The sequence below is a fragment of the Echiichthys vipera genome (genome assembly GCF_963691815.1).
Source record: "Echiichthys vipera genome assembly, chromosome: X".
NCBI lineage: Eukaryota > Metazoa > Chordata > Actinopteri > Perciformes > Trachinidae > Echiichthys > Echiichthys vipera.
The window spans coordinates 25,104,170-25,130,025 of NC_139825.1; the positions used below are offsets into that span (position 1 = coordinate 25,104,170).

The 25,856-nt window shown below is 40.0% G+C and overlaps 1 protein-coding gene across 1 annotated transcript; it reads right to left on the bottom strand.

The window, feature by feature from the left end:
- Positions 1-303: 303 nt before the first annotated feature.
- Positions 304-25,856, bottom strand: LOC310965805 (sodium- and chloride-dependent GABA transporter 2-like; the record flags this gene model as incomplete). The annotated part of the gene is made up of 17 exons (XM_083939558.1): positions 304-308; positions 1,282-1,462; positions 2,031-2,201; positions 3,116-3,216; positions 3,579-3,681; positions 3,982-4,119; positions 4,211-4,323; positions 4,420-4,544; positions 4,653-4,756; positions 5,236-5,370; positions 5,469-5,601; positions 5,682-5,760; positions 5,851-5,991; positions 6,582-6,716; positions 6,940-7,108; positions 25,258-25,526; positions 25,742-25,856. 17 exons carry the CDS (start codon positions 25,854-25,856, stop codon positions 304-306), a joined length of 2,217 nt encoding a protein of 738 aa, XP_083795684.1.

Below are 25,856 nucleotides of genomic sequence, written 5' to 3' on the forward strand. Positions count from 1 at the left end.
TACTGTCTACATCCACTTCATTTCAAAGTGCTTATAACTTTGTAGTTAAGCTAAGATAAACAAAACATATAAGCAACAATATTCTCACTATTCCTAGGTGGGAAGAAAATGACAAAAGTGACAAATTGCATAGGTACATGCCATGGATATACTCCTGCAGAAGCTGGAGACCTAACAAAACACATTGGTTTTGAAACAGAATGTTTTCAATAGAGGCCTACAGCGCCTCCAAGAGACCAAACGTTGGAATAGGTGACCTGTATGATAGAGCTATATCTTTTTTTTTTCACTTAAAAGGTAGAGTCATACTGTTAGAGAGTAAGAAAAAAGAACGTCGAGTCATAAGATAATTGTGACACAATGTATTCAGAAATGACAATATATATTTATATATAAATATGATATATGTGTATGTTGTTACTGCATTTGTTATGATGATACCTTAGCTTGTACACAACAAGCTTCATGTTGCAGCCCACACAATGTGTACTTGCACTGTAATTAAAGTGTATAACGGTTGGACAATGACACTTTATATTACTCTGTCATTTAAATGAGAAAAGCTCTTAACATGCATTGTGTTGAATTACAGCCTGCATACCTAGTGTTACACAGGTACACAGGTGGGGTCTGTTATACTTTCATTGATCCATTTCAAAGTGTTGTACTCACCAACTATCTTCTTTTTATTTAAATTGTATATGTTACCTACAGTAAGTATAGCATACATTTAGAGACAGTTTTATTCATAGGAATGGCTTTAGTGATGATTATAGTTATGTATTAAAGACTGTGTATTTAGAACGTTGTACTTTTTTAAGCATATCATCATGTTAAGCATATCATCATGAATGAGACAAAAACCTATATATTGGTGTTATTCTAAATATTCTTTAACAGCCATTCTCAACTGCCAACCAACATAACATGTACTGTATACAACACAAAATCAAAAAACATACACAAAACTATTCTGTAGCGTATTCGTAATGACAAATATGTATGAAAAAAAAAATACATTTCTTTACAAGTTCTGGTTTCATGACCCTGTAAAAATGATAATGCACTCTGTAGTTATTTAGTCTTCCAGAATTATCCCAATGAGATTTCCAAATGCATCTGCAACATAAATCATGTATATGTTGTCTTCACGCACAAGAATTAGAAGTATGTATGTATGTATGTATGAACGTACGTATGTATGTATGTATAGCATACATTCACAGCCTGGCAGATCATACTCCCTTGTTTTTTAGCAGTTTGACAAGTAAGACTGCTTACAATCTGCACTCCTCATGGTTATTGGTACTTTTCGCTGTTCCCTGTCGCCTTTGTCATCAGTACTTTCTGTCAAACAAAGTGTGTAGAAGTCCGTGAAAGTCTGAAATGCTTCTTTATTTAATGCCTTCTTCAACGTTGCTGTAGGTAAGTCCTTTGCCGGGGTGCACAAAACTTTCAGTCTCTGAGTGGAAAAAGAGAGGACAGTTTGCCGTTAATGTCTATAGTATGTTATAGTAACTGTGGTGAAATAACAAATCTGCTGAACTTTAATCATATTTCTCCATTGTTAACACTAACTGTCAGTAATGGTCAGGTTCTACGCCTAAAACCAATAACAACTATAATACAATTTTATTTGTTCTTTCAAATAAAAGCAGAACACAGGATGCCTTAGTACTGCATAAAAAGTGTCAAAGGAAATAGCAGCAAACACCAAAAACTTTTGGTACTTATTCTCTGATCTACAACTGGACCTACTTAAGAAGTAGTTGGTCAATCAATTAATCAATTGATATCAGAGATTTGGTGCTAATAATACCGGAGTATCCTTCAGATGTGACCAATATATACAGTAACGCTTTGTTTTCAATGTCACTATACAAAGTTACATTAATTCATTCAGCTATCCTGTTGCAGACCCTAAGTTGAGGCACTCTGAAACTAATTTATACCTTTATGACTCTTAGTTTCTATACTAACTCTATTGTTTGGTCTACTTTTGTTTTTTAACAGTAACAACATGCGACTACCTGTCTCAGTGTTCCTGGAGTGACACTCACGGCATATAGCATCCACAGAGGAACCATGAGTGTTGAAGAGAGAGTGAAGAATCCTCCAATGGTGTAGCCCCACCAGGGATATTCATAAGTGTTGTTAAATTTGAGTGGAGTGTATTTGACCAAGGAGAAGAGAAAGGTGCACTAAAGCACAAGCAGAGAGAAGAGAAGAGAAGAGGAGAGAAGACACAAATGATCAGATTATTCATTCATATTACACACAGAAAGAAAATTCACAATTCAAATCAAAATTCATGCAACTCCTCTATGTACTCCACCAATCAGGCCATAGCTGTCAAAAGTTTAAATTTGGTCTCTCTCTGATGTCAGTTGTCATTCCAGGTTGTCATGTTGGCAAACACCCACCTCCACCCCATACACCTCCAAGTCCCTGCAGCAGCTCCATCATCAGGACTTCTTCTCCAGTCTCAGACATCTCCTCCTAACCACTACCAGTGTTAAGACTCCATCAGGGGTACCCTGCTCTACCCTTGGCTTCATTACCCCTTATACAAGATGTCTCGATGGAGGTTAATCATCAAAGACTCTCCTTCTATCTACTATTTGTCATGCATTCTTAATACATTCTTGCTTTCACATCTAAAACCGGAATCCTTGTCTTCCTGATTGGAATATCCATATATGTTTTCAGTTCTATCTAACTATCTAACACTATAACTATTTGCAATACTTGAAATGGTCAACCATTTTGACTTGAAAATAAAATTTAAATAGTGAATCATCTCAGGTTACATTACTATCCCTGACTACTGATTTTGAGTTTGGTTATTGTTGTTGTTGCCAATGTAAAGATTGAAAATAATTCCATCTCTTCTTTTTGCTGACAATGGTGACAACTACAGAATACATTTTTCCAAAAAGACTGCATATTCTTCATTCTCTAAAGGTAAGCATAGCCTTGAGTTACAATACAGTGTCCATCAATGGTGCTGGTCTCTATCTGGTTGAGACACTGACCACCTTTAGGACAAAAGCCTCTGGCAGCTGTCAAATACACTCGCTTGTTATCAAAGCATGCCTACATCTCTAATACTTACAGTACAGATAGCTGGTGTGAAGTATTGCCAACAATATTTCATATAAGGCCATGGTCGATATCCAATCATGTCCTTTATATTATCATACTGACGATCTGCACCTGAGGACAATAAGTAGTGTTAGTTAGATCAGTGTTATGGCCATGAAATTGAAAATTCCAATGTTGGATCATTTATAAAGCTCTTCCAAATCCAGCCTCAGATAGAAACTTTTGGATCTCAGCTTGCATTCAAAATAATAGTTATGGCTCAGTGGTTAGAGCAGGAGCCCCATAAACAGGGGTTATATGTCATCACCACAGCAGCCTTTGTTCGACTCTGACCAGAGGTCCTTTCTGCATGTCTCTGAAGAGGTTAACCAAATCACTAATGTATTCATTTTTCTCTATCCTATCCTGTCAACTATCTTGCGACCGCTCAGTTGTAGAACTACTGGTTTAAAAACTGTGAAATGTTTCCTTACCATAGACCCATCCAATACAGACAGACTGAAGAACAGCAAAAAACAAGAGTGTCATCCCACTGCAGGCGTAGTAGTCAAACAGCTGGAAGATGTAAAGGCCTCCCTGTTAAGGAGAAGAAGAGTCTCTCGGTGAAAGTTAAAACACGGATGTCATTGCATCATCCACACTCGGTGGTTTTTCAAAAGGTTGTTGTACAAGGTATTTACCATGTACAACCGAAAATATATTCTACAAAAGAGTATTGTTCATGCCAATATAAACCGTTGAATAAGGCTGTTCCTCTCTCTTTTATGTCTTCACCTTCACACTAACAGTAGCTGCATTTATCACATTGATATATATTGTAAATTAAAGCTTAGTTGCTTTAAAAAAAATCAATATCACAATGTTCTCACCACTCACCTCTGTAACCATCAGAAGCCCAATAAAGAAACTTCCAACAGAAATGGCAAGAAGAAGAAGTTTGCGGCGACATTGGCTTTGAAAGAAGTCAGGATACATGTCCGAGATGGTTGTGACCAATGCCTCTTGACATACAAACTGAATGGTGATGAAAGAGATGATTTTGTATTCATACAATGTACATGTATTACTGTGTGTGAATCTAATCCAAACATATTGTTAGTCCTACCTCACTATCTAAACCTAAGAAGATGATCATAACGAAGAAGAAAACAGCCCAGAGCTGGGGAAGTGGCATTAGAGCCACGGCATGAGGATAAGCAATAAATGCCAACCCTGGACCTGCAAAGGTACATGGAAAGAAAATAGACATATTCTTTTAACAATTCAAAACAGAGTAACTCTGGGTTTCTGCCAAGCATTATAACCCTCCCATACCTGATTCAGCCACCATTGATATATCAACTCCTTGCTCTTTTGCCATAAAACCAAGCACAGAAAAGATGGCGAAACCAGCTACAAAGCTGGTTAAACTGTTTAACAGGCACAGGTAAACACAGTCTCTGTATGGGAAATATAGAAACATCAGTAAACCTCTAATTCAAACCACAGCATGATATGAATGAAATTTTGAATTGAGCACAGTTAGTGCAGATGAAAGAAATATAAACCTGTAGCAGTTGTTGCTGTATTTGTTGTAACTGCCTAAAGATGTCAAGACGCCTGTGCAAACTCCATAGGAGTAGAAAATTTGGCTGCCAGCATCCATCCATACCTGGGGGGTTTGAATGACTTTATATGTGTCACAGGATGTCCATAATGTTAGTATGCAAAATGATCCTGTGTCATTTGCTTTTCTACAAGTCTGCCCATACAATGCAATATCTGCCCATAGCAACTTAAGCGTGATGTACATTGTTTGTCATTGTGCTGCTTTTAGAGTTGTTAATAATTAAAAGTTAAACAAGTTAAAAAGTGAAGTGTGTATAGGATTTGGTGGTTAAGTGACATCTAGCAGTGAAGTGCCAATTGCAGCCACGTGTGTAGTAGAACCTACGATGGCATTCAGGTATCATTTAACGTAAAACCTTCATGATGAAGTGATAAAGTGCACCTCAGTCTGAAACTATTGCATTGCATTTTGTGCCCCAATGCAGCGCTTTTCATTAGGTGGAAGATAGAGCCTTTGGGGGTTTTTTTTTGGTTATATTTAGGCACTCAAAGCACTTGCTTAAGGTTAGGGAAAGGTCATACCTCAGGATCCATGAGGCGGGATGGGTCTGGGTAGAGGTAGAACATGATTCCGTCTTTTGCCCCCTGTAATGTAAGACCACGAACAAGCAGCACCACTAGCATTACATATGGAAATGTGGCAGTGAAGTAGACAACCTAAGACAGAACCAACAGCGTATTTGTTACTTTTTAAGAATAAACAATTTAAGGGTTTACATTAAATCAGAAATTACAAATTAACATTACAATTGTACCTTTCCCGTGGACTTTACTCCATTCCAGACACAGAAGTAACACAATGTCCATGCAAGAATTAGACAAAGGGCTAAGTCCCAACGAACATTTCCAATTTCCTCAATTCCACTGGACAGGCCTAAGATTCTCCTCCTGAAACAAAGCTTGTTAAGGAACATATACAACAAAAAACACACCAGCCCTTATATGATGCTTTAATTCATGCTACTTACTCCCAAAATTCTACAACTGAAGAAGTGCTATTTTCATGCAGAGGGGATGTTTGATTGTGACCATGCTCAAAACAGCCATCTTACATGAAAGAATTCGTGAAAATGGATTAGGTAAGTGAATGTGTTGCGCAGTTTTATGTGTCATAGCTGGAAAACAAAGTGTTGGTACCTGTGTTCCAGCTGTTGTGACAGCTTGCCCATGGAAGCTCAGAGCTAAAGGATGAAAACAGGTAGAGAAACGTCCAAGCAAGTATGATGATGTAATACACCCCTGTGTACAAAACAACCACTTGGCTTCCGTAACCCAAGCCTGTAGAGACATAGAGATTTCATAATGTAATACCATGAAAAATCGCTACGTTTGTACTTTACTTGAGTACAATTCTGAGGTACTTGTACTTTACTTGAGTATTTCCATTTTGTGCTGCTTAATAATTTTACTCCACAACATTTAAGAGTAAAATACTGCACATGATAATCTTATAAAATACAATGAATTGTTTCAGATTAAATCTTGTTTGTGACCTCTTACAGAAAAATCAGTGTGTGGTTAAGGCCCCTTGTTACAATTCAGACAGTTGTTAGAGTCTCCACAAAAGAGGGATTCCTTCTTTAAACTTCTTCAACTTTGAAATGTTACAAGGAGCTACAGTAATAGCAACAAGTTTTGCATTTTTTAATTTAAAAATATGAGATAAAAGTCAAAATACAAATGCAATTTTGCTTAGAATAACCAATGGTTATTTTGCCAACCAACCTGATCCCTTGGTTGGCAAACACTGAACTATTTACCATGAGGGACCCCTTTCACATACACAATCATTTGAAACAAATAACCAGTATGCTTTAAGTACAGAAAAAATGAAACTAAAAACCTGGCTAAACATTGTGAAGACTTACCTTCAAAAAGAGGGCAGATTTTTCTCCAACATGTTATTCCACCTTGACTGGTGTACTGGCCCATTGATGTCTCCAGGAAGAAGAGTGGAATGCCACAGGTGAACAAAAACAAAACATATGGTATGAAGAAAACCCCTTTAAAATAAAAAATGAAATATCATGTCAAAAATATTGATGAAATCACATAGACATTTACACACAAATAATAACTGGTAGAAATTAAATATTTTTGACATTAAAATTCCTAATCACTATAATAATACTGACACAACATTTTCAGAATGTTGTCAAACAAGCCAATTATTAACTGACTACAATCTTTGATTATTTACATCCGGCCGCAAGAACAAACATTTACCTCCTCCATTTTTGTAGCAAAGGTATGGAAACCTCCAGATGTTTCCCAGACCAACAATATGCCCGGCCACTGCCAGGATGAACTCAATCTTGCTGCCCCACTGGTCCCTCTCCTGTGGTTTCGCCTGAGTATTTCCTGCTCTGATGTCATTCATCAGATTCATTTTCATCTGTGAAAATTGAATTGAATGTCATTGTGTCAAGCTCTTGTACACAGGGATACATGTCAGATTACATTCAGTATTTTCAGTCAGTATAAGTATAGCTAAAATGCTTCTCATGAATTGTTTCCTGAATGGCACAACACATATGCCATAATAGATACTAGACCATAACAAGGGCAGAGATAAGCTGCACACCTCACTTGCCACCTTCTAAATTAGATATTACAGTCAAACATTATGAAACAAGACTAAGAGTCTAAAGACATGACAGCGGCTCTGTAAGGTACAGCAGGGCTATGAGCTAAATGCTAATGTCAGCATCCTAATATGCTTAAAATATCAGTCTTCATTTGGACATCAGCTCCAAAATGACATTGAGTCATTATATTTGTTTAGTTTGTTCACAGCAGTTACATTTATAATTTTTAATTTTCTATAAATGGGACATGTACCCTCAGTTTACATAATGATCTAATCACTTGTTCGACCTGATCCGAGATACCAGGACACGGGTATTCTAATTGTGCCTAATTATATTATAGGCTTTTTTTGTTGGTTTTTTTGTTTTTTTCAAATCTCTTTATTGAGTTTTTGCAGACAGGCAAATAAAAGTACAACAGTTGTATATTGAGTCGGAGTGTCTGCTTTAATGTGAAAAGGAAAAACAAAAAAACAACAACATGAATCCCATTATCCCTCCCAGCAACCCGTGTCAGATGTAGTCACACTAAATACCTAGGTAATTAACTAGCATATAACATAAGTAAATGATTAAGATACAATGAGATAAAATAGAGTTAAAGAAAATTTAAATAATAGTTAAAGTGAATAAAGAAAGAAAAGGGGGGGGGCTCCCCTTCCAATTATTAGGAAGCATGCTCAGCATCATCAGGAATAACAATAAGACTATTACTAGTAAAAGCTAGTAGTGGGTCCCAAGTTTTGTGAAATGTTGCCAAACATCCCCTCTCTGAAAACCTTATGTGGGTTCTCTTAAAATGTGCAAGAACATTCCTTGTTTATTTTTTTCGGTTTCTATCATCTTGGTGGTGGTAGTAATAGTAGAGTAGGACTTCATTTCCCAGAATCCTCTGTTTCCTTCTTCTCTTGTTCTTTGCTTTTTGCGGGAGATTGTGTGATAATGGAGTCTGAGAGATGCGTGCAGCAAGTGAAGCAGAAAAACAAAAATTAATACCGAGGTGACTGATGCTTGTAGACTTAAATACTGTTAAAGTATTGGCACAAATATCATTTCGCAGTTAACTGTCCTGTGCAACTCGCAGTTTGGGACTTGTTCTTTTCCGTTTTGTGTGAAGTGCGGCCAGGTTAACTGCGTTTGTTGTTTTCACTAGCTTTGAAAAAAGCGTTAAGTTTGAACTGTAAAACATGAAGGTTTAAGTTAGCACTGTCGTGCCGGACAGTCTGCTGTGAACGCCAGCCGCAGCTTTTCATCAAGGACCCGGGAAAGACGAGGACTTCGCTGGAGGACTGTGCTAGTTAGCCGCTAACGCTACTGCCTGCGAGGAGGGGACCCGCCAGACCTTTGTTGCAACGCGGACGCTTGCCTGTTGAGACCTCGACTGAAGCTGTTCCACCATCTACTCAGCTCATCGACTCTACCACAATGCTTCTTCATTACCGTGGATACGTGCGTAACGGAGGTGTTTTCTCTATAGGACCCGGAGTGTGTCGGAGTAATATAAGGATCAAAGGATTTGTTTTTCATACGTGCACCAACTTATGGGCCCCAACGGTAAAAAACCCAAGCGCTTGGTACAGTTCTGAACATTTAAAACCAAAGGCTTAACTGGTTGACCACCCACAAGGTTTAATTTCATTCACTGTTGACTGTGTTAAAATGTAACTGTGTCTCATATTTCATGTGGAAGTGCAGTCTAGTGAAGAATATTGGTTAAGCTAAAAAAGGGAACTAATTACTAATAACTAAGAGTTAAATAGTCAAGAACAAAGAGTAAACAACACTTTTGTTTGCATTTAATATTTTCTTTGAGGATTTTGTTGACTATGATTGTGTTAGAACAGTAAAGCAACAGAAAGAAATGGTTTATGTTGACTATCACAGGATAATTTGAGAGTGAACCAAATAAGGACAAACAATTTGAATACAGCAAGAAGAAAACTAAATTAGACTTGAAGCAAATAAATATACTTTTGTAATACGTTACATTGGGTTGTCCTGCATATTTCATTTAACTAAGGTTTGTGTAAATCTAAAATATTTAACATTTGTTTCTGGGGAAATAACAATATAACTTAAAGACTGTGAGTTTAATTATTCCTCAGTGGAGGCACCGCGCAATTATTTCTTTATTTCATGGTAGTTACAAGCCTGTGATACTAACATCTATTGGTAAAGGGGAATTTAGTTAATTCACCATCAACTGCTAAGGGCTCAGGATCCTGTTTGTTAAACCTTTTATTTTAGTAACCTTATCTCATACATACTTCCAGCACCAGGAAGGGGTTACAGTTATCTTCTCTAACCTTAGACATTGTAAAATTTCACGTATCCAACTATTATGAGTCGGTGAAGAAACATGTTTCCATTTAAGGAGAGTGTTGTCTGGTGAGCAGGGTGGTAAAGGTCATGACTCGCTGTGTAGTGATGGGCCAATTTTTTAGACAGAGGGAGCCCAAAAAGAGCAGTCAGGGGATTTGGTTCCAAATTTGTGTTGAGAGCCTGTTTGAGAGTTTGGAATATATTGGACCAAAATTCAGCAAGCTTCGGGCACGTCCAGAACGGTGGCGGCTGCTGGTTTTTCAAGGAGAGGAAGCTCATTTTTCCGGCCTACATCATAAATGTGTTTGTTTATTTATATGTAAATTCTACCCTTCGTTCCTTTTCAAGAAAATGATCTTTGACCTTGTCGTACCAAGGACTTGACCAGTGTCCTCTCAATAGCCAGCAGAGCTAGGCTGCTTGAACAGCCTTGGCCCAGCTGGAGTGTGACCACCTGTGAGTGTGAGTGACGGGGGGAGAAGCTCAAACAGCTGCCGCTGCTCATTGGGGCAAGAAACCGCAGAGTGACAGAACAGAATCGCCAAAAACAATGCTAGTAGTTTTTAACAAAGATAAAGTCGCTTGGGATCGGTAAAGTCTCTGGAAATGTGGGAATTGCTTTTGGATAAAATGTGGGAATTGCTTTTTGATCTTTTGAAGGTACCGGAAAAGGATAAAGGGAAAAAAAGGATATTAGGCAGGCTGTATTTGTCCAACATAAATGCAAAGAATGCAAAAACAACTTTGTCATACAGGTCATTCAGCAGTTTGAGGCCCTTATCCCACCATACGCGAAACGTAGGATCGGTGCAAGAAGGGAGAAATGCATTATTATTCAAAACTGGGACAAGAGTCGAAGCCCTGTGCAACCCGTGCTGCTTCCTGAACTGGATCCAGATTTTCATTGGTGAAGACCGGATTAGGTGAGACCTTATGGGCAGTTATGGGGAGCTGTGAACGAATCGTACAGTTCAAAGAGCAGGATGAAGATGTTATCTCTGCAACTTCACCATGGAGCCAATATTAGGTTTATTAATGTTGCAGGCCCAGAAGTAGTGGTGGAAATTAGAGAATGCTAGTCCCCCTTCAGGTTTATGGAGTTGTAGAATATGTTTTTGACACAGGCTGGTTTATTCTGCCGAATAAAAGCATTAAGTTGGTCTAGAATAGCAAAAATAATTTTAATAAGACAAATTGGGAGGTGTTAAAAAAGATACAGAAACTTCACTATAATGGCCATCTCAGTAAGATTAACCTAGTCTGCAAGGGACAGGGGGAGGACCGCCCATCTAGACTACTTGCATTTATCTAATAGCGGCTGGAACTTCTTTTGTAAAAAGATCCCTGAATGAGCTGGTGATAAACAACCCCAAATATTTGAACCTTGTGTAAGGTGTTTTAAAGGTAAGTATGGATTGTGGGGGTGACAAAAAATAACTCACCTTTCTGAATATTCAATTTATACCCCGATTGGTGTCCAAACTGATCCAGAATTTAAAAAAACTGGTGGGAGAGAGAATGTGGGATTTGAAATGAATAAGAGGTTGTCCGCATATAAAGATAGTTTGTGGACTAGACCAAAGCAAGTGATGCCTTCAAACTCATTCTTCTTTCTAAGCCAAATGGCTAATGGCTCATTGGCTAAGTTAAACAACAAGGGTAAGCCGTGCCGGGTCCCACGTTTGAGAGGGAAATATGCTTAACGGACATCGTCAGTCCGAGAGGCAGAGGGGGTTACATACAAAAGTTTAACCCAAGAAATAAAATTAGAGTCAAAGCCAAATTTCTCCAAAATGAAAAACAAAAGGCCCCAATCCACCCGGTCGAAGGCTTTCTCTGCATCTAGCACCACTACAACCTCAGGAGTGTCCGACCCAGGTGAGAATATGATGTTGAGCAGCCTTCTGGTGTTGAAGCCTGTCTGGTCTAGTGTAATTATTGACATCACACTTTGGAGGTGGAGAGTGAGGACCTTGGCAAGGATCCTACAATCTATGTTTAAAAGTGAGACCGGTCTGTAGCTACCACATCAAGTAGGATCTCTGTCTTTCTTCAGGAGCAATCAAACAGATGTCTCATACAAGGTCGGTGGCAGTCTGCCTTCAGTAAAGGAGTCATTGAACATTCTCAGGTCATGAAGTCGTTACTACTGAGGGTTATAGGAATACATGGCTCAATAGAGCTGTGGCTCTCTGTCAGCCTGGCTACAGTGCTGAAAAGAAATCTAGGATTGTTCTTATTCTCCTCTATTAAAGATGAGTAATAGGCTGCTCTGGCATTACGGAGGGCCTTCCTATATGTTTTTAGACTTTCTTGCCAAACTAAGCGAGATTCCTCCAATTTAGTAGAGCGCCATTTACTTTCCAATTTTCGTGATATTTGTTTTAATTCACGGGTTTGGGAGTTATACCACGGAGCTAACTTCCTCTGTTTCATTATCTTCTTTTTTAAAGGAGCAACAGAGTCGAGTGTTGTTCATAGTGAGCCTGCAACACTTTCAACAAGGTGATCAATTTCAGAGAAACTAACGTCAGTACAGGAATCTTGAATATTTGGATAAGGCATTAAATTAAATGCAGATGGAATCGCTTCTATAAATTTAGTTCAAGCACTATCAGATAAACATCTAGAGTAGAAACTTTTGCCCAGAGGTGAGTAGTCCTGTTATACGAATTCAAAAGTTATTAAATAATGGTCTGATAAAATAGTGTAATAGTGTATAGCTCCTCGTTTGTTAATTTTTTATTTAATTTATTTAGATGATTGTGAAGCACACAGCGTTTGTATAGGATAGTGAGCTGGAAAGTGATCCACAGAGAGCGCGGGGAGGTGTGTAAGACTGCAACTCTGCTTCCTGTGCGTCTGTGGTAAGGGCAGCACAGAGAGGTGTATTAAACTGCGACTCTGCATCCTGATCCCAACAATGGGTTGTTGTCAGGAGGTGGTGGTGGTGCAGGACTGGACAGTCAGGTCAATGTTGACGGATAAAAGTCTTGAGCCCTCCTGGTTAGGGTGTAGGCCATTATGTTTAAAAAGCATGGGTCTGTTTAAGAAAGCCGTAAAGTTGTCCACAAATGGAATACTTTTCCCCAGGCAGTATCCTTCAAGCCACAAGTGCAGCTAGCGGAGGCAGCTGTACATGACGTCACCAAATTGCGGCGGAAGAAGCGGGCCGGAAATAATTGGACGCTTTCTAGCAGGCGGTCCACCATGGACCTAAAGTCCTACTTGAGGTTCATGCGTGTAAATAATGCCCCGACCAGTACCGGCAAGATTCTCTGTTACAAAACGTAAAAAAAGTAACAGAAGAACACAGAGAACAGTAACAAAACTTTGGCCTGCCATTGTCTCAGCGTTTTCTGTGCAGACGTGGTCTCCCCTGTCAAGACTGTCCGCTGTTACCCTAATAACAGGCCATGGGTAACGCGGGAAGTTAAGGCTTTCCTCAACAAGAAGAAGGCTGCCTTCAGGAGCATGGACAGGGAGACCATGAAGGCAGCACAGCAGGAGGTGAAACACTGTGTGAGGGAAGCTAAGGAAAGCTACAGGAGAAAGGTGGAGCCACAGACCAGGTCAGAAGACAGCTGAGGAAGCTCTGACCCAGCAGGCCGGAAGAAAGTGTGTCCGAGACTACTAAAGACCTGCGCTGCAGATCTGGGAGAACCACTACAATGGATCTTAAACCTTAGCCTGCAGCTAGGGAGAGCGCCTACCCTCTGGAAGACATCCTGCATCGTTCCGGTTCCCAAGAAGAACAGGCCCAGCGAGCTGAATGACTTCCGACCGGTGGCACTCACTTCACACCTGATGAAGACGTTAGTGCGGCCACTCACTTCACACCTGATGAAGACGTTGGAGCGACTCTTCCTCAGCCTCTTTAGACCCCAGGTACAACACGCCCATGACTGCCTGCAGTTTGCGTACAAGCCAGATGTTGGTGTGGAGGATGTCATCGTCTACATGCTGCACAGAGTCCACTCACATCCGGATAAGGGAAGCAAGGGTTCTCTTCTTGGACTTCTCCAGTGCCTTTAAAACCATCCAGCCCCCTATACTTCAGGACAAATTGAACAGGATGGGAGTGGACCCCTATCTGGTGGACTGGGTCAGAGACTACCTCACTGACAGGCCACAGTACGTCAGGCTGAAGGACACCACGTCTGACACTGTGGTCAGCAGCACTGGAGCCCCTCGTGGAACAGTGCTGGCCTCTCATCTCTTCACCCTGTACACCTCAGACTTCTGCTACAACTCGGAACTGTGTCACATACAGAAGTATGCCGATGACACAGCCAATGTGGGATGTATCAGGGGTGACATAGAGGAGGAGTATCGGAGTCTGGTGGGGGACTTTGCTCTCCGGTGCCACACTAACCACCTACAGCTCAACACCTCCAAGACGAAGGAGCTGGTCAACGATTTTAGGAGGTCCAGACCAAGACCGCGACCAGTTCTGCTAGAGGGAGCTGAGATGGAGGCTGTGGACTCAAAAACCTCGGGCTGTGACTGGACAATAAACTGGACTGGACAACACACACCAGCCACCTGTACAGGAAGACACAAAGCATGTTGTACCTCCTGAGAAGACTGCAGTCCTTCAACATTTGCAGCAAACTGCTGTGGATGTTTTACCAGTCTGTGGTCACCAGTGTCCTCTTCTACACTGTGGTGTGCTGAGGGGGCAGCATATCCAAGAAGGACACCTCCAGACTGGAAAAACTGATCAGACGGGCCGGCTCTGTGGTCAGCAAGAAACTGGACTCACTGGTGACGGTGGCAGAGAGGAGGACACTGGACAAACTGCTGGACATTATGGTCAATGCTAGCCATCCCCTGCACACCGTCATCAGCACCCAGAGGAGCCTGTTCATCGGAAGGCTGCTCCTGTCCAAGTGTAGGACCAACAAGCTCAAGAACTCCTTTGTCCCTCAGGCCATCATCCTCTACAACTCTTCACTCGGGGGAGGAGGAAATAAAGAGGACAGAAGGAGTGGGAGCCACTTACTGTAACATTAATAATCTACTCTACATACCTGGACACTTATATTCTTTTTTTTGTGTGCAATAACTTTATCCACCACTTAAGTGCAATAATTGAATCTTACTGCTCATTTCTGTCATATACAGTCATACATATCTTATCTTATACATTTCCTCTACATTTAACTTATCCCATTTAATTTTCCGTGAATTTTATTTTACATGTAATCTCACATCTACCTCATTCATTTTTGACTAAGAGTTTACTGTTTACTGTATATACTGTATACTTTCTGTATCTATTTAGCTAAGAGTTTATTGGTTATCTTATACTGTATTTATTTTTTTTATACCTCCCTTGTGTTTTTGTAAGCTGCTGGAAATTCAATTTCCTTGCGGGAGTCATCCCAAAGAGATCAATAAAGACAATTTCTAAGTTTAGGTCTATGCACAGAATGTAATTAATTTGACAAAACAAACGAAAAAAGACTAAAACAAACTAATAACAAAGTTAAAAAAAAAACAGGACGGGAGCTGCGGCTACAAGCTGCCGCCTGAGGCAGCGCCAGAGAGTAAAAAAGCATTGCATCTCCTTTTTACAGTCATTGCAAATAACAGAACAGTAATACAGTAACACCAAACAATAGCATGAATTTGTGGTCGATAAACATATAGTGAATTCAAGATATATATGTTTTTGGATCAAATACATTTCCTGTAGAAAAGTAATCAATGCATGTGTTGCTTAATATGCTCTTGCATACGTTTTGCCTTAAATTGTCCATGTCTATGAATAGGCGCAGTAAAGAACAACTGATTCAACTGCATACAAAACAAATTCAAAGACTCCCATTGATACCTCAAACAAAGGCAAAGCATCAGCTAAACTTTAATATCATGTAAAAAATAGTCAAAGTCAAACCTGAAAGATGCCCACTTTAACTTGGGCAGTTGAAGTGCTTCCTTCACCAGTCCCCTCCAAGAATAACTTGAGTAAAATGGGTTTCTTTGAGGAGTGGCCACTGAGACTAACTTAACCAGTCTGGTCTTTAGCAACCAATAGAAACCAATAGAGCAGGGCACACACACACACACACACACACACACACACACACACACACACACACACACACACACAGTGTCATTGTGTTGTTAGTTTTCCCAGTAAATCAGATAGCCACTTGTGTGTCTTTTTGTGTGAGGAGGGGGGTTGACTTTATCTTGGGGATACAGGTTTACATGCAGCACATTTGTTTCCCTCTTGTTGTTCTTGTTGTATTTTTGAAAGAGCCTGGTCATAAGAAAAAGTAGCGCTGTTCCTGTAGTTAGTTTTTCATGAATCAAAATGTTATGAAACAATGGACTAATCTACCTAAATGTGAATGAAGTACTTTAAAAGCAGCCACCTCAAACTGTTACAACAGTAAAATGCTACTTGGTCATTTTTGCACTAGTTCCCAACCTGTGGGTCCAGACCACACCAGAGCTTGACAGGGGCATTGCAAGGCCGTCTTTATTTGAAAAGATCAGCTAAAACCTAAAAACATTTTTTATAGCTGACATTCGATTTGTAATTTTTGTATTTAGTAGTGTTGTTTATTAATTCAGGTCAAAATCTTGGCATTCAAGTGCAAAGTATTCAAATTATATATATTGTGTTATCAATATGGACAGACTGCTGTGACACTGACCTCTACTGGTTTTCAATTGAAATTGGCTATTGGCTGTTCTGGCAGCATTTGTTTCTGCAATTACTTATTTGTTTATTCCTGTATTTATTCATTATTTATTATTACTAAATCATATGAAAGATGTGCGGTCAATGCTGGTAAGAGACGTTTCAGTTTGGGGAAAAATATCAAACATTCTGGATCATAAATAGTTGTACACTCTGTTCACTTGTACAGTATCTGGATTACTGTGAAGTTTGGGGCAACACCAACAAACTGACTCTACAATCATTATGCATACTACAAAAAAGAACCATGAGTACAGTACAGTTAAGGATATCTTGAACACACTAACAATGTGTTTTTTAAGTCTCATGCTCTGAGTTTGTTGGATCAGATTGGGTAGAATTTTAGACTGCACAAAAAAATGTATAAGGCGAGAAATAATTTAGTTTCAGGAAACATACAAAAAATGTTCTCAGACTAAGGGGGTGGGGTTCAATGACAAAAACAGTCTGTTAGTACCCTGAAGAATAAGTGGATTTCAGTTTGTGGGGTGAGTTGGTTGAATGGGTTGATGAAGAAATACAGCAAAGTCCAAATACAAATCAATTAATGAAGATTTACAAAATTAAAAAAAATGAGAGACTGGAGGGACTGGAAATCCTCTCTGTTGCTTTGTCAATGGAAAATTATTTCTTACAACACGATTGAGCTAGCACAGCAGTTTTGTGACTATAAGTGCGGTATTTATTCAGTTACAATCTCTACAAGGGTGACGCTCAACTGACTAGTTTGACTGAGTGCTACTTTATGTTTTCTATTGTGCTTATTAGTAATTTCAAATCATTTCACATAAAGTCATGTTAACAGTAAAGCTACACTTTCAACTGGGTTTGAAGGCTTACTTGAACAGGTTTTTCCTCTTTTCAAATACCTCTAACAATACATAACAAAAGGAACAAAAGAAGCCAATCAGAGGATAAGATTTCTCACTTTTCTCAGTATCATTGTTCATCCAAGAAATTAGAGTGGAAACCACTCGTTTTTATTTAGTATGTGGTCTTATGGTGTCTTTACACAGTTCTGATTACTTGACAGTTGTAAATGAGCATACATATAGGTAAATTAAAAGAATATTTGAGCTTTCTTCCTTGTTTTAAAGTGATGCTGCTGAGTGAATGGTACTATTTTAGTTTTATGAAAAGGATGATGATGATCATTTCAATCACAATAAAATGCCTTCAGCCTTTCATGTACAGGCTCTGCCAATCAGCCATAAAAGTCTCCAGAGAATGTTTTCAGTTTTCTTTGCCTTTTGCCTAGTGCATGGTGAAAAAAGCTTCAGGTTTGTAAGCATATGACAAATACACCCATCAGCATCTGAATAGGCATCCTGCATCATCCATAGGCACTGAAGGCACGCACAACAAGAAAAACTTTTTGTATTTCAATATGTGGGGTTAAATTATGGAACAGTCTGGAGGGGACACTTAGGGAACTTAGGGAATGTCCAAACATAAACCAGTTTTAAAAAATAGAAGAATAAGATGATTTTTACAAGGTACAGAAATGAGGAGGGTGTATGATTAGTACTGTGTGTATATTGTGTATTTACTTTGTCATCTATGTATCTATGTGTTATCTTCAGTATGTGTGTGTGTGTATGTCATATCTATGTATGTATGTGTATATATGTGTGTGTGTGTGTGTATACGTCCGTGTGTATGTATGTTTATATAGGTAGCTATATTGTACTATTATACTCATGCTTTGTTAGATATAGAACAAGGATAATTGAAGAATGACAAATGGAAACTATTATTATTGTTATATTACTAAATAGATAGAAGGCAAAATATTTCAGGACATGTTATTTCAGTAATATTTATTAAAAAGGGTTGGAATAAAATAATACTTCTTCCCACCCCTTTTCAGATATGTAAAGAGAATTTATATTTTTCAGTTTACTTTGTTATACTTTATTGTACATTTATTTTTCTCTCTGTTTTTTTCCTTTTCTTTATGACTGCCCATTACTGTATGATAATTTTGTTTTTTCACATATTTGAAATAAACAGTTGTAGTAATGCAGTTATCAGGAAACAAATTCTTAGAATTTGTGTACTATTCAATTCAATTCAATTCAATTCAATTCAATTCAATTTTATTTATAGTGTTGAATCCTAAAAAAAGTTATCTCAGGAAACTTTACAGAGTAGGTAAAGACCACACTCAATGACTTATTTATGATTTACATAGACCCAACAATTCCTCTGTAGAGTACGGTGGCAACGAAAACCTTCCCTTTAACAGGCAGGAACGTCGGACAGACCCAGCTCTGTGGAGGACGGACATCTGTCTTGACCGGTTGGGGAGGAAGAAAAGGAGAGAGAAACAGAGAAAAGACACACAGATGGACAGAGAGAGACAGACAGACACACTTCCAGAGATGCAAGCAAATCCTAACAGTAACTATATAATATTTATAGTAATGTGAATATAACGTATGTGTTAAGACAGTTGATACAACAGAATAGTAGAAACAAGCACAGCTAAGGTGACAGAATATGAAAATGATAATAATTATGGTGGCCAACATGATCAATGATGAGTAGTGGCAATAGCAGCTACGATACAGCTACAAATTTTATAGTTTATTAAACTAGTGATAGTATATATGAGTAATAGCAGCAGGAATCGTCATGTAGGACCACCGCAGCAGGCACCACCACATTCAGCAGAGACCTGCGAGACGACAAAACACTCCGGGGAAGAAGCTGAATTAGTAACATGCATTGATGAGACATGAATGGTACAGACAGAGAGGAGAGAAGCTCAGAGTATCAGGAAAAGTATTATCCCCCGGCAGACTAGGCCTATAGCAGCATAATTAAGCAGAATTAAATCTTATCGTAAGCCCTAGCTGTAAGCTTTATCAAAAAGGAAAGTTTTAAGTTTACTCTTAAATATGGGGACATAGTCTGCCTCCCGAATAACATTTGGGAGTTTGTTCCACAGGAGAGGAGCTTGGTAGCTGAAGGCTCTGCCTCCACTTCTACTTCTGGAGACTCAAGGAACGACGAGTAGCCCTGCATTCTCAGAGCGCAGAGATCTAGTCGGGTGATGTGGTACTATGAGCTCTTTAAGATACGACGGAGCCTGACCAATAAGAGCTTTGTAGGTAAGGAGAAGGATTTTAAATTCTAGTCTAGATTTTACAGGTAGCCAGTGCAAAGAAGCTAATACAGGAGAAATATCTTCTCTTCTATTTGTTTTAGTTAGTACACGAGCTGCAGCATTTTGGACCAACTGGAGACTCTTAACAGACTTATTGCAGCAGCCGGATAATAAGGAGTTGCAATAGTCCAGCCTAGAAGTAACAAATGCATGGACAAGTTTCTCTGCATCTTTCTGAGACACAATGTTCCTAATTTTTGCAATATTACGCAGGTGAAAATATGCAGTCCTTGTTGTTAGTTTTATGTGAGAATCGAAGGACATATCCTGATCAAAAATAACACCCAGATTCCTTACTGTGGTGCTGGAGGACAACACAACATCATCCAGAGTAACAATGTCTTTAGTTATTGAGTTTCGGAGGCCTTTGGGGCCTAGTACAATAACTTCAGTTTTATCTGAGTTTAAGATCAGAAAATTGCAAGTTATCCAGCTTTTTATTTCTTTAATGCACATTTGAAGTTTATCTAACTGATGGGTTTCTTCTGGTTTGATCGACAAATATAATTGTGTATCATCAGCATAACAATGAAAATTTATGGAGTGCTTCCTTATAATATTTCCTATGGGAAGCATATATAAGGTGAAAAGAATCGGTCCAAGGACAGAACCCTGTGGGACTCCGTGACTAACTTTAGTGTGCATGGAGGATTTGTCATTAACATGTACAAACTGAGATCTATCTGATAAATATGACTTAAACCAGCTCAGTGCGTATTCCTTTAATGCCAATTAGATGCTCCAGTCTCTGTAGCAGGATGTGATGGTCAATAGTGTCGAAGGCCGCACTAAGATCTAGTAAAACAAGCACAGAGACAAGTCCTTTGTCTGAAGCTATTAGAAGGTCGTTACGAATTTTCACCAGTGCTGTCTCAGTGCTATGATTTGCTCTAAATCCTGACTGGAAATCCTCAAATATCTTATTATTATGTAAAAAGTCACACAGCTGATTGGCGACTAATTTCTCGGGGATCTTAGAGAGAAACGGAAGGTTAGATATAGGTCTATAGTTGGCTAGTACCTCAGGATCAAGACTGGGCTTTTTAAGAAGGGAAGCTTGGAGGGGAGGACGGTGCAAGGGAAGGTTGTGCCGAGTCGCACACACGCATACACGCACACGCACACACTTGAAGTATGGTGCTTGTCACTAAGCTCCGCCATGACCTGGGCAAAGACTTTGGACATAAAATTTGATCCCTGGTCACTTTGAATACGTTTTGGGAGGCCAAATTTGGAAAAGAACTTGATGAGAGCTTTCACAACCGCACAACATTTTAATGAGCACAGCGGGATCGCCTTAGGGTAACGGGTGGCGGCACACATTACAGTGAGGATGTAGTGAGTACCGGATTTTGTTATGGTAACGGCCCAACACAGTCAGTTATTACCTGCTCAAAAGGTTCTCCAATGACAGGGATTGGTTTTAACAGGCTGCTGAAATTCCCTGATTTGGTTTATCTGAGACTTGACAGGTATGGCATGAACGACAGAATTTCACAATGTCTGACTTAAGACCGGGCCAGAGGAAATATTGAAGGACACAATTATAAGTTGTGTTTATTCCGAGGTGACTGGAAGTACTATGGTCACGGGGTAAGGTCAAGACTTGGGAACGGAACAGCTGTGGCACCACAATTTGGCACACAGACTCATGCGTAAATCCAGAGCTAGGAGAACACCATCATCATGAAAGTAAGACACACTCTTGTCACCTGTTAGACTTTTACTGATTTTTCCTTGTAATGTAGCAGCAGTTCCTTGTAATGTAGCAGCATGGTCAAGTTATAACAACTAACAACTTCCTGTTGGACAGGAACATTCAACTTTGCCACACCAACACGCCAACAGCATCGCATGGACATGCAAATGGCAATAAGCATTTGATCCTGAAAGTCTTTAGATGCTACTGACCAAGTTTTAAGTTGATTATATCAAATTTGTAGTAGGAGATTCTTAAAGTATAAAACATGTCACTTCCTGTCACCAGTAGGGGTGCTATGATTAAACTAAATATGGTGATGTGGGGCTACACGGTGGTGTAGTGGTTAGCACTGTCGCCTCACAGCAAGAAGGTCACAGGTACGCATCCCGGCCTCGGCCTTTCTGTGCGGAGTTTGCATGTTCTCCCCGTGTCTGCGTGGGTTTTCTCCGGGTTCTCCGGTTTCCTCCCACAATCCAAAAGACATGCATGTGTTAGGTTAATTGATGACTCTAAAATTGTCCGTAGGTGTGAATGGTTGTCTGTCTCTGTACGTCTCTATGTGCCCTGTGATAGACTGGCGTCCTGTCCAGGGTGGACCCCGCCTCACGCCCAATGTCAGCTGGGATCGGCTCCAGCACCCCCGCGACCCCGACCCCGGGATAAGCGGTTGAAGATGAATGAAATGAATGAATGAATGGTGATGTGGTTGCGTTCATGACTGGACACTCATTACTCATAAGACATTTGGAGCCGATTTGAAAATAATTGCTGAAGTTATAGCTATTTTCTTTTTTCTGATATAATGCCAATGTTCACCGCCAGCTACGCCACGCAACCATAATTAGGTTACCATATCAGGTAACTTTGATCACTAAGGTCTTTAGACTAGGACTTTGTTAATGTATGACACCATCAAAAAGCCCTTAATTTCCTGTCGCCAATAGGGGGTGTTCTGACTATGAATGAGTGAATATTGCGGGGCCAGACTCTCGTCAACCATCATGGGTTTGGAGCAGATTGGACAACTTATCCTGCGGGGCCAGACTCTCGTCAACCATCATGGGTTTGGAGCAGATTGGACAACTTATCCTGAAGTTATTAGCTACTTCCTGTTTCATGGAAAAACGCCAATATTCGCCTCCACACTCACAAGATGGTCTTGAGATGGAACAGGCCAATTTTGGAGTTGATCAGGTCAAATCTCTAGGACATGGGTGTCAAAGTCAAGGCCCGTGGGCCAGATCCGGCCCGCGAATTAATTATCTTGGCCCACGGGATGATATATGATTAGTATTAAAACCGGCCCGCACGCCACAGCCGCCTGCTGGTGTTTTTCACGCAACAAAACTACATTACCCACAATGCAATGGCAGCCCGCGAACTCACTGCAGTGCCGCAAGTGGGCCGCCTCAGCCTCATTATTCATCAGCATTCAGGGCAGAAGTCAACTTCCAGCAACCCCCCTCCCCAATAATGGCTAAACGGAAGGTGGACGATGAGAACAGGTTGTTTCAAGTTAGGTGGGAGGCAGAGTGCATGTTCACGGAGGTAAAGGGCAAATCTGTGTGTCTTTATCTTGATATTAAGGATTACGTTTTATTTTTGACTGACATTTGCTTTTTTGCTGTTTGCCTGTTGAAAATGTTTTTCTTGAAATAACTAAAGTCATAAGAAAATCTTGCTTTATTCATTTAATGTACAGGACATGTGTTTTCTCTTTGAAGGAAGTTTGTTTTTGTCTGTGAGCCTGTTGAAAAATGTTTTCATTTGAAATTACTGACAGAGCCATACAAAAATATTGGATTATTCATTTAATTATTGAATAAAATTTTGTGACTTTGACATCACTGCTCTAGGAGGAGTTCATTAAAGTACGGGACCTTCAAAAGGCCAAATATGGACTACATTTGCATATTTGATCAAAAATGGCCGACTTTCTGGTAGATTGAGGATATGGCTTCTTGAGGCATTTTTGTGCATCACCTCACTCTCTATGAGCCTACCGATTTTCATAACTGTAGGTGAAACCTCATCAAGGGGCTCAATCTTAGCAACGCCCATGCATGGGACCCATAAAATACCTACATTTACACCAGACTTGACAAGTCATATGTTGAGGCCCTCAAAAAGACAATTAATTTAATAAAAGAAAAATAATAATCAGAGCCGCAAGCTGTGATGAACGGGTCCTCGCACCTGCCGTGCGTAGGGGGAGCCCGGCGGGAGCGGCCGTGTGCTTAGTGCCGCGTGCATTTGGTGTTATATTTGTGCCACTTTAGTGAAGGAGCAAAGTGAGATTTTAAGCACAGAAAAATACATTTTGCAAGCACATATTCTCATATTGCTCAAGTTGGCACAGCGTTACAAATGTGCCACATTTCCAACCAATCGGAGATCTAGAAAAGCTCAATTCAGATTGGCTGTTTTGTCTCCAATCAGCTCGCTAGTAGAAGTATTACAGCGTACATCCCGGAAGCATTCAAAGACATCAACAGACCACAGTGGAGTGCAGTAGAGTTGTTCGACTAAAGCTGGATTATTATTTTTTATTATTTACTAATGTGCCTCATTCGTAGCGCCCTGGCTGATTCTAGGGGGCGCCAGCAAGCCAATTTGCTACGCCCATTGCTGAAAGCAATGAAATACGTATACTGAGCTTGATTTTCTTGTGAATTTGGAGGAGTTTTTGAATACGATAAAGCTTCCAAAAAGGCAATTTATTTGCATGAATGATAAAAAAATTAAAATAATAATAATAATCAAAGCCGCAAGCTACGATGAACGGGCTCTCGCACCTGCTGCGCGTCGAGAGAGCCTGCCAGACCCTGGCGGGGAAGAGGGGCCGTGGGATATCAATCGTCATTCTTGCAGTGCTTCTTGCATCCCCCCTGTGGCGCTAGAGACGCTTTGTGTTGCTCTTCATCAAGTGTAGAACACCCATTGAAATATTCATGTAAATCAGATGAATATTGTCCTATCAGGCTGACATCCTGTTGCCAGTAGGTGGTGCTGTGGCCGCTGGTGTTGCGTCCTTAAGCAGACATGACTTCATCTCTTCCATTTGGCAACTTTTATTCACCTCAGTCCGTGGTTATTGTTGTTTTACAACAAGAAAGAAAACTGTCCCGCACCTCAGCACAAAACAAGGGCCGTAAATACACACCGTAACTCCACTGTTTTTCTACGCTCCACCGCGCACATTAATGGCATCACTTCTGAACTCTGACCTCTACTAAGTGATATTAATCAGGATTATATTTGGCATATTCACAAAATCAAAATATGACGAAAAACAAAGAATAGCTTATAACTATTTCAGCATACTGTAATTTAAATAATTAATATGCCAATTCCCAAATAATTCTAGGTTGCAACACCCTCCCCCACTAAAACAAAATGTTACCAAACATTGACTTTACCATTCCTTAACCTATACTAAGCAACATCTTAACAATAGAACATTTGGTGGAAGGTGAGTACACAGGTAAGTATAACAACTACTACTACAACATACTATACAGGGTTATTAGGCTGTACTATCTTATAGGTCCATTTTTCCTCTTTGCAAAAAAGTCTCTCATGGCCACGATACAAGACTTAGTGTCCATAGTCCATTAGTATTCAAGGGTGAATAGTCCATTGAAGTCTTGGTGGGGCCCCCAGATCTTCGCAAACGGGCCAAGGAAAATACCATATACACCCACTACTGTGTGTTTACACATTTTAAAGCCATGCATTCAGTAAGTCTATTCTATAAGTGTACACACTATTTATTTATTTCTTTAGTGCATATGTACCACACTACCAGCTTAACTCCCAAAATCCTAACAGAGTGACCCCATGTCTGTACTTATTATTACAATAGCTGTTCAGATAACCTGTTTCTATGTGTCAGTTACTACCTCACCATGGCCTCTAAATTACTAAATTAAAATTACAAATAACCAAGTTTATGAAACTGTCATATCTAATCATGATAAAAAGGATACATGGGTGATGATCTGTTGGGCTGGTCATGGTTGGTCCCTAAGGCTCTTCTCACACTGACAGGGCAGGGGTGCAGCTGCTGAAAGGTCGGCTGACCTAGCTGGTCATACGTGTAGGCACGCCTGGGCTGTCGGACTCTCTTAGGTCTGTCTCTCTGTGTTTCAGCATCACTCTTCTCATTTTCGGGTTCATCAGCCGGCACTTTAGTCTTGTCCTCCTCGCTATATCTCTCCTCAATGTGTTCCTGTTCAGGGTCATTCTCAGGTACGATCTCCATCTCCGGCCTGTCTCGGGGTGTCTCACTCCTTGGACAGAACTCTGCTTCTGCATTGAGGGGCGGATCAGCTTGTCTTATTGTTATCTACAAGTGATACTCCTCTTCACTGGAACTGTCACTGTCTGTCAGGTAAGTATTGTGCTTGTCCTTATGTTGTTGTCTTGTTCTGGGTTTTGTTTTGTTTTCATTACTTTCTGTTTCATGTTAGTTTCCTGGGCCTCTGGCTCTTCAACCAGGTATGGGCATGGAAGGAGTAGATTACGGTGGAGCACACGTCCTCTTCCTGTTCCTTGCAGTGGCTCAACCATGTACACTGGGCGATCAGGGCCCCTTCTTTCCTTGACAACATGGATCATGTCTTCCCAGTAGCTGCGCAT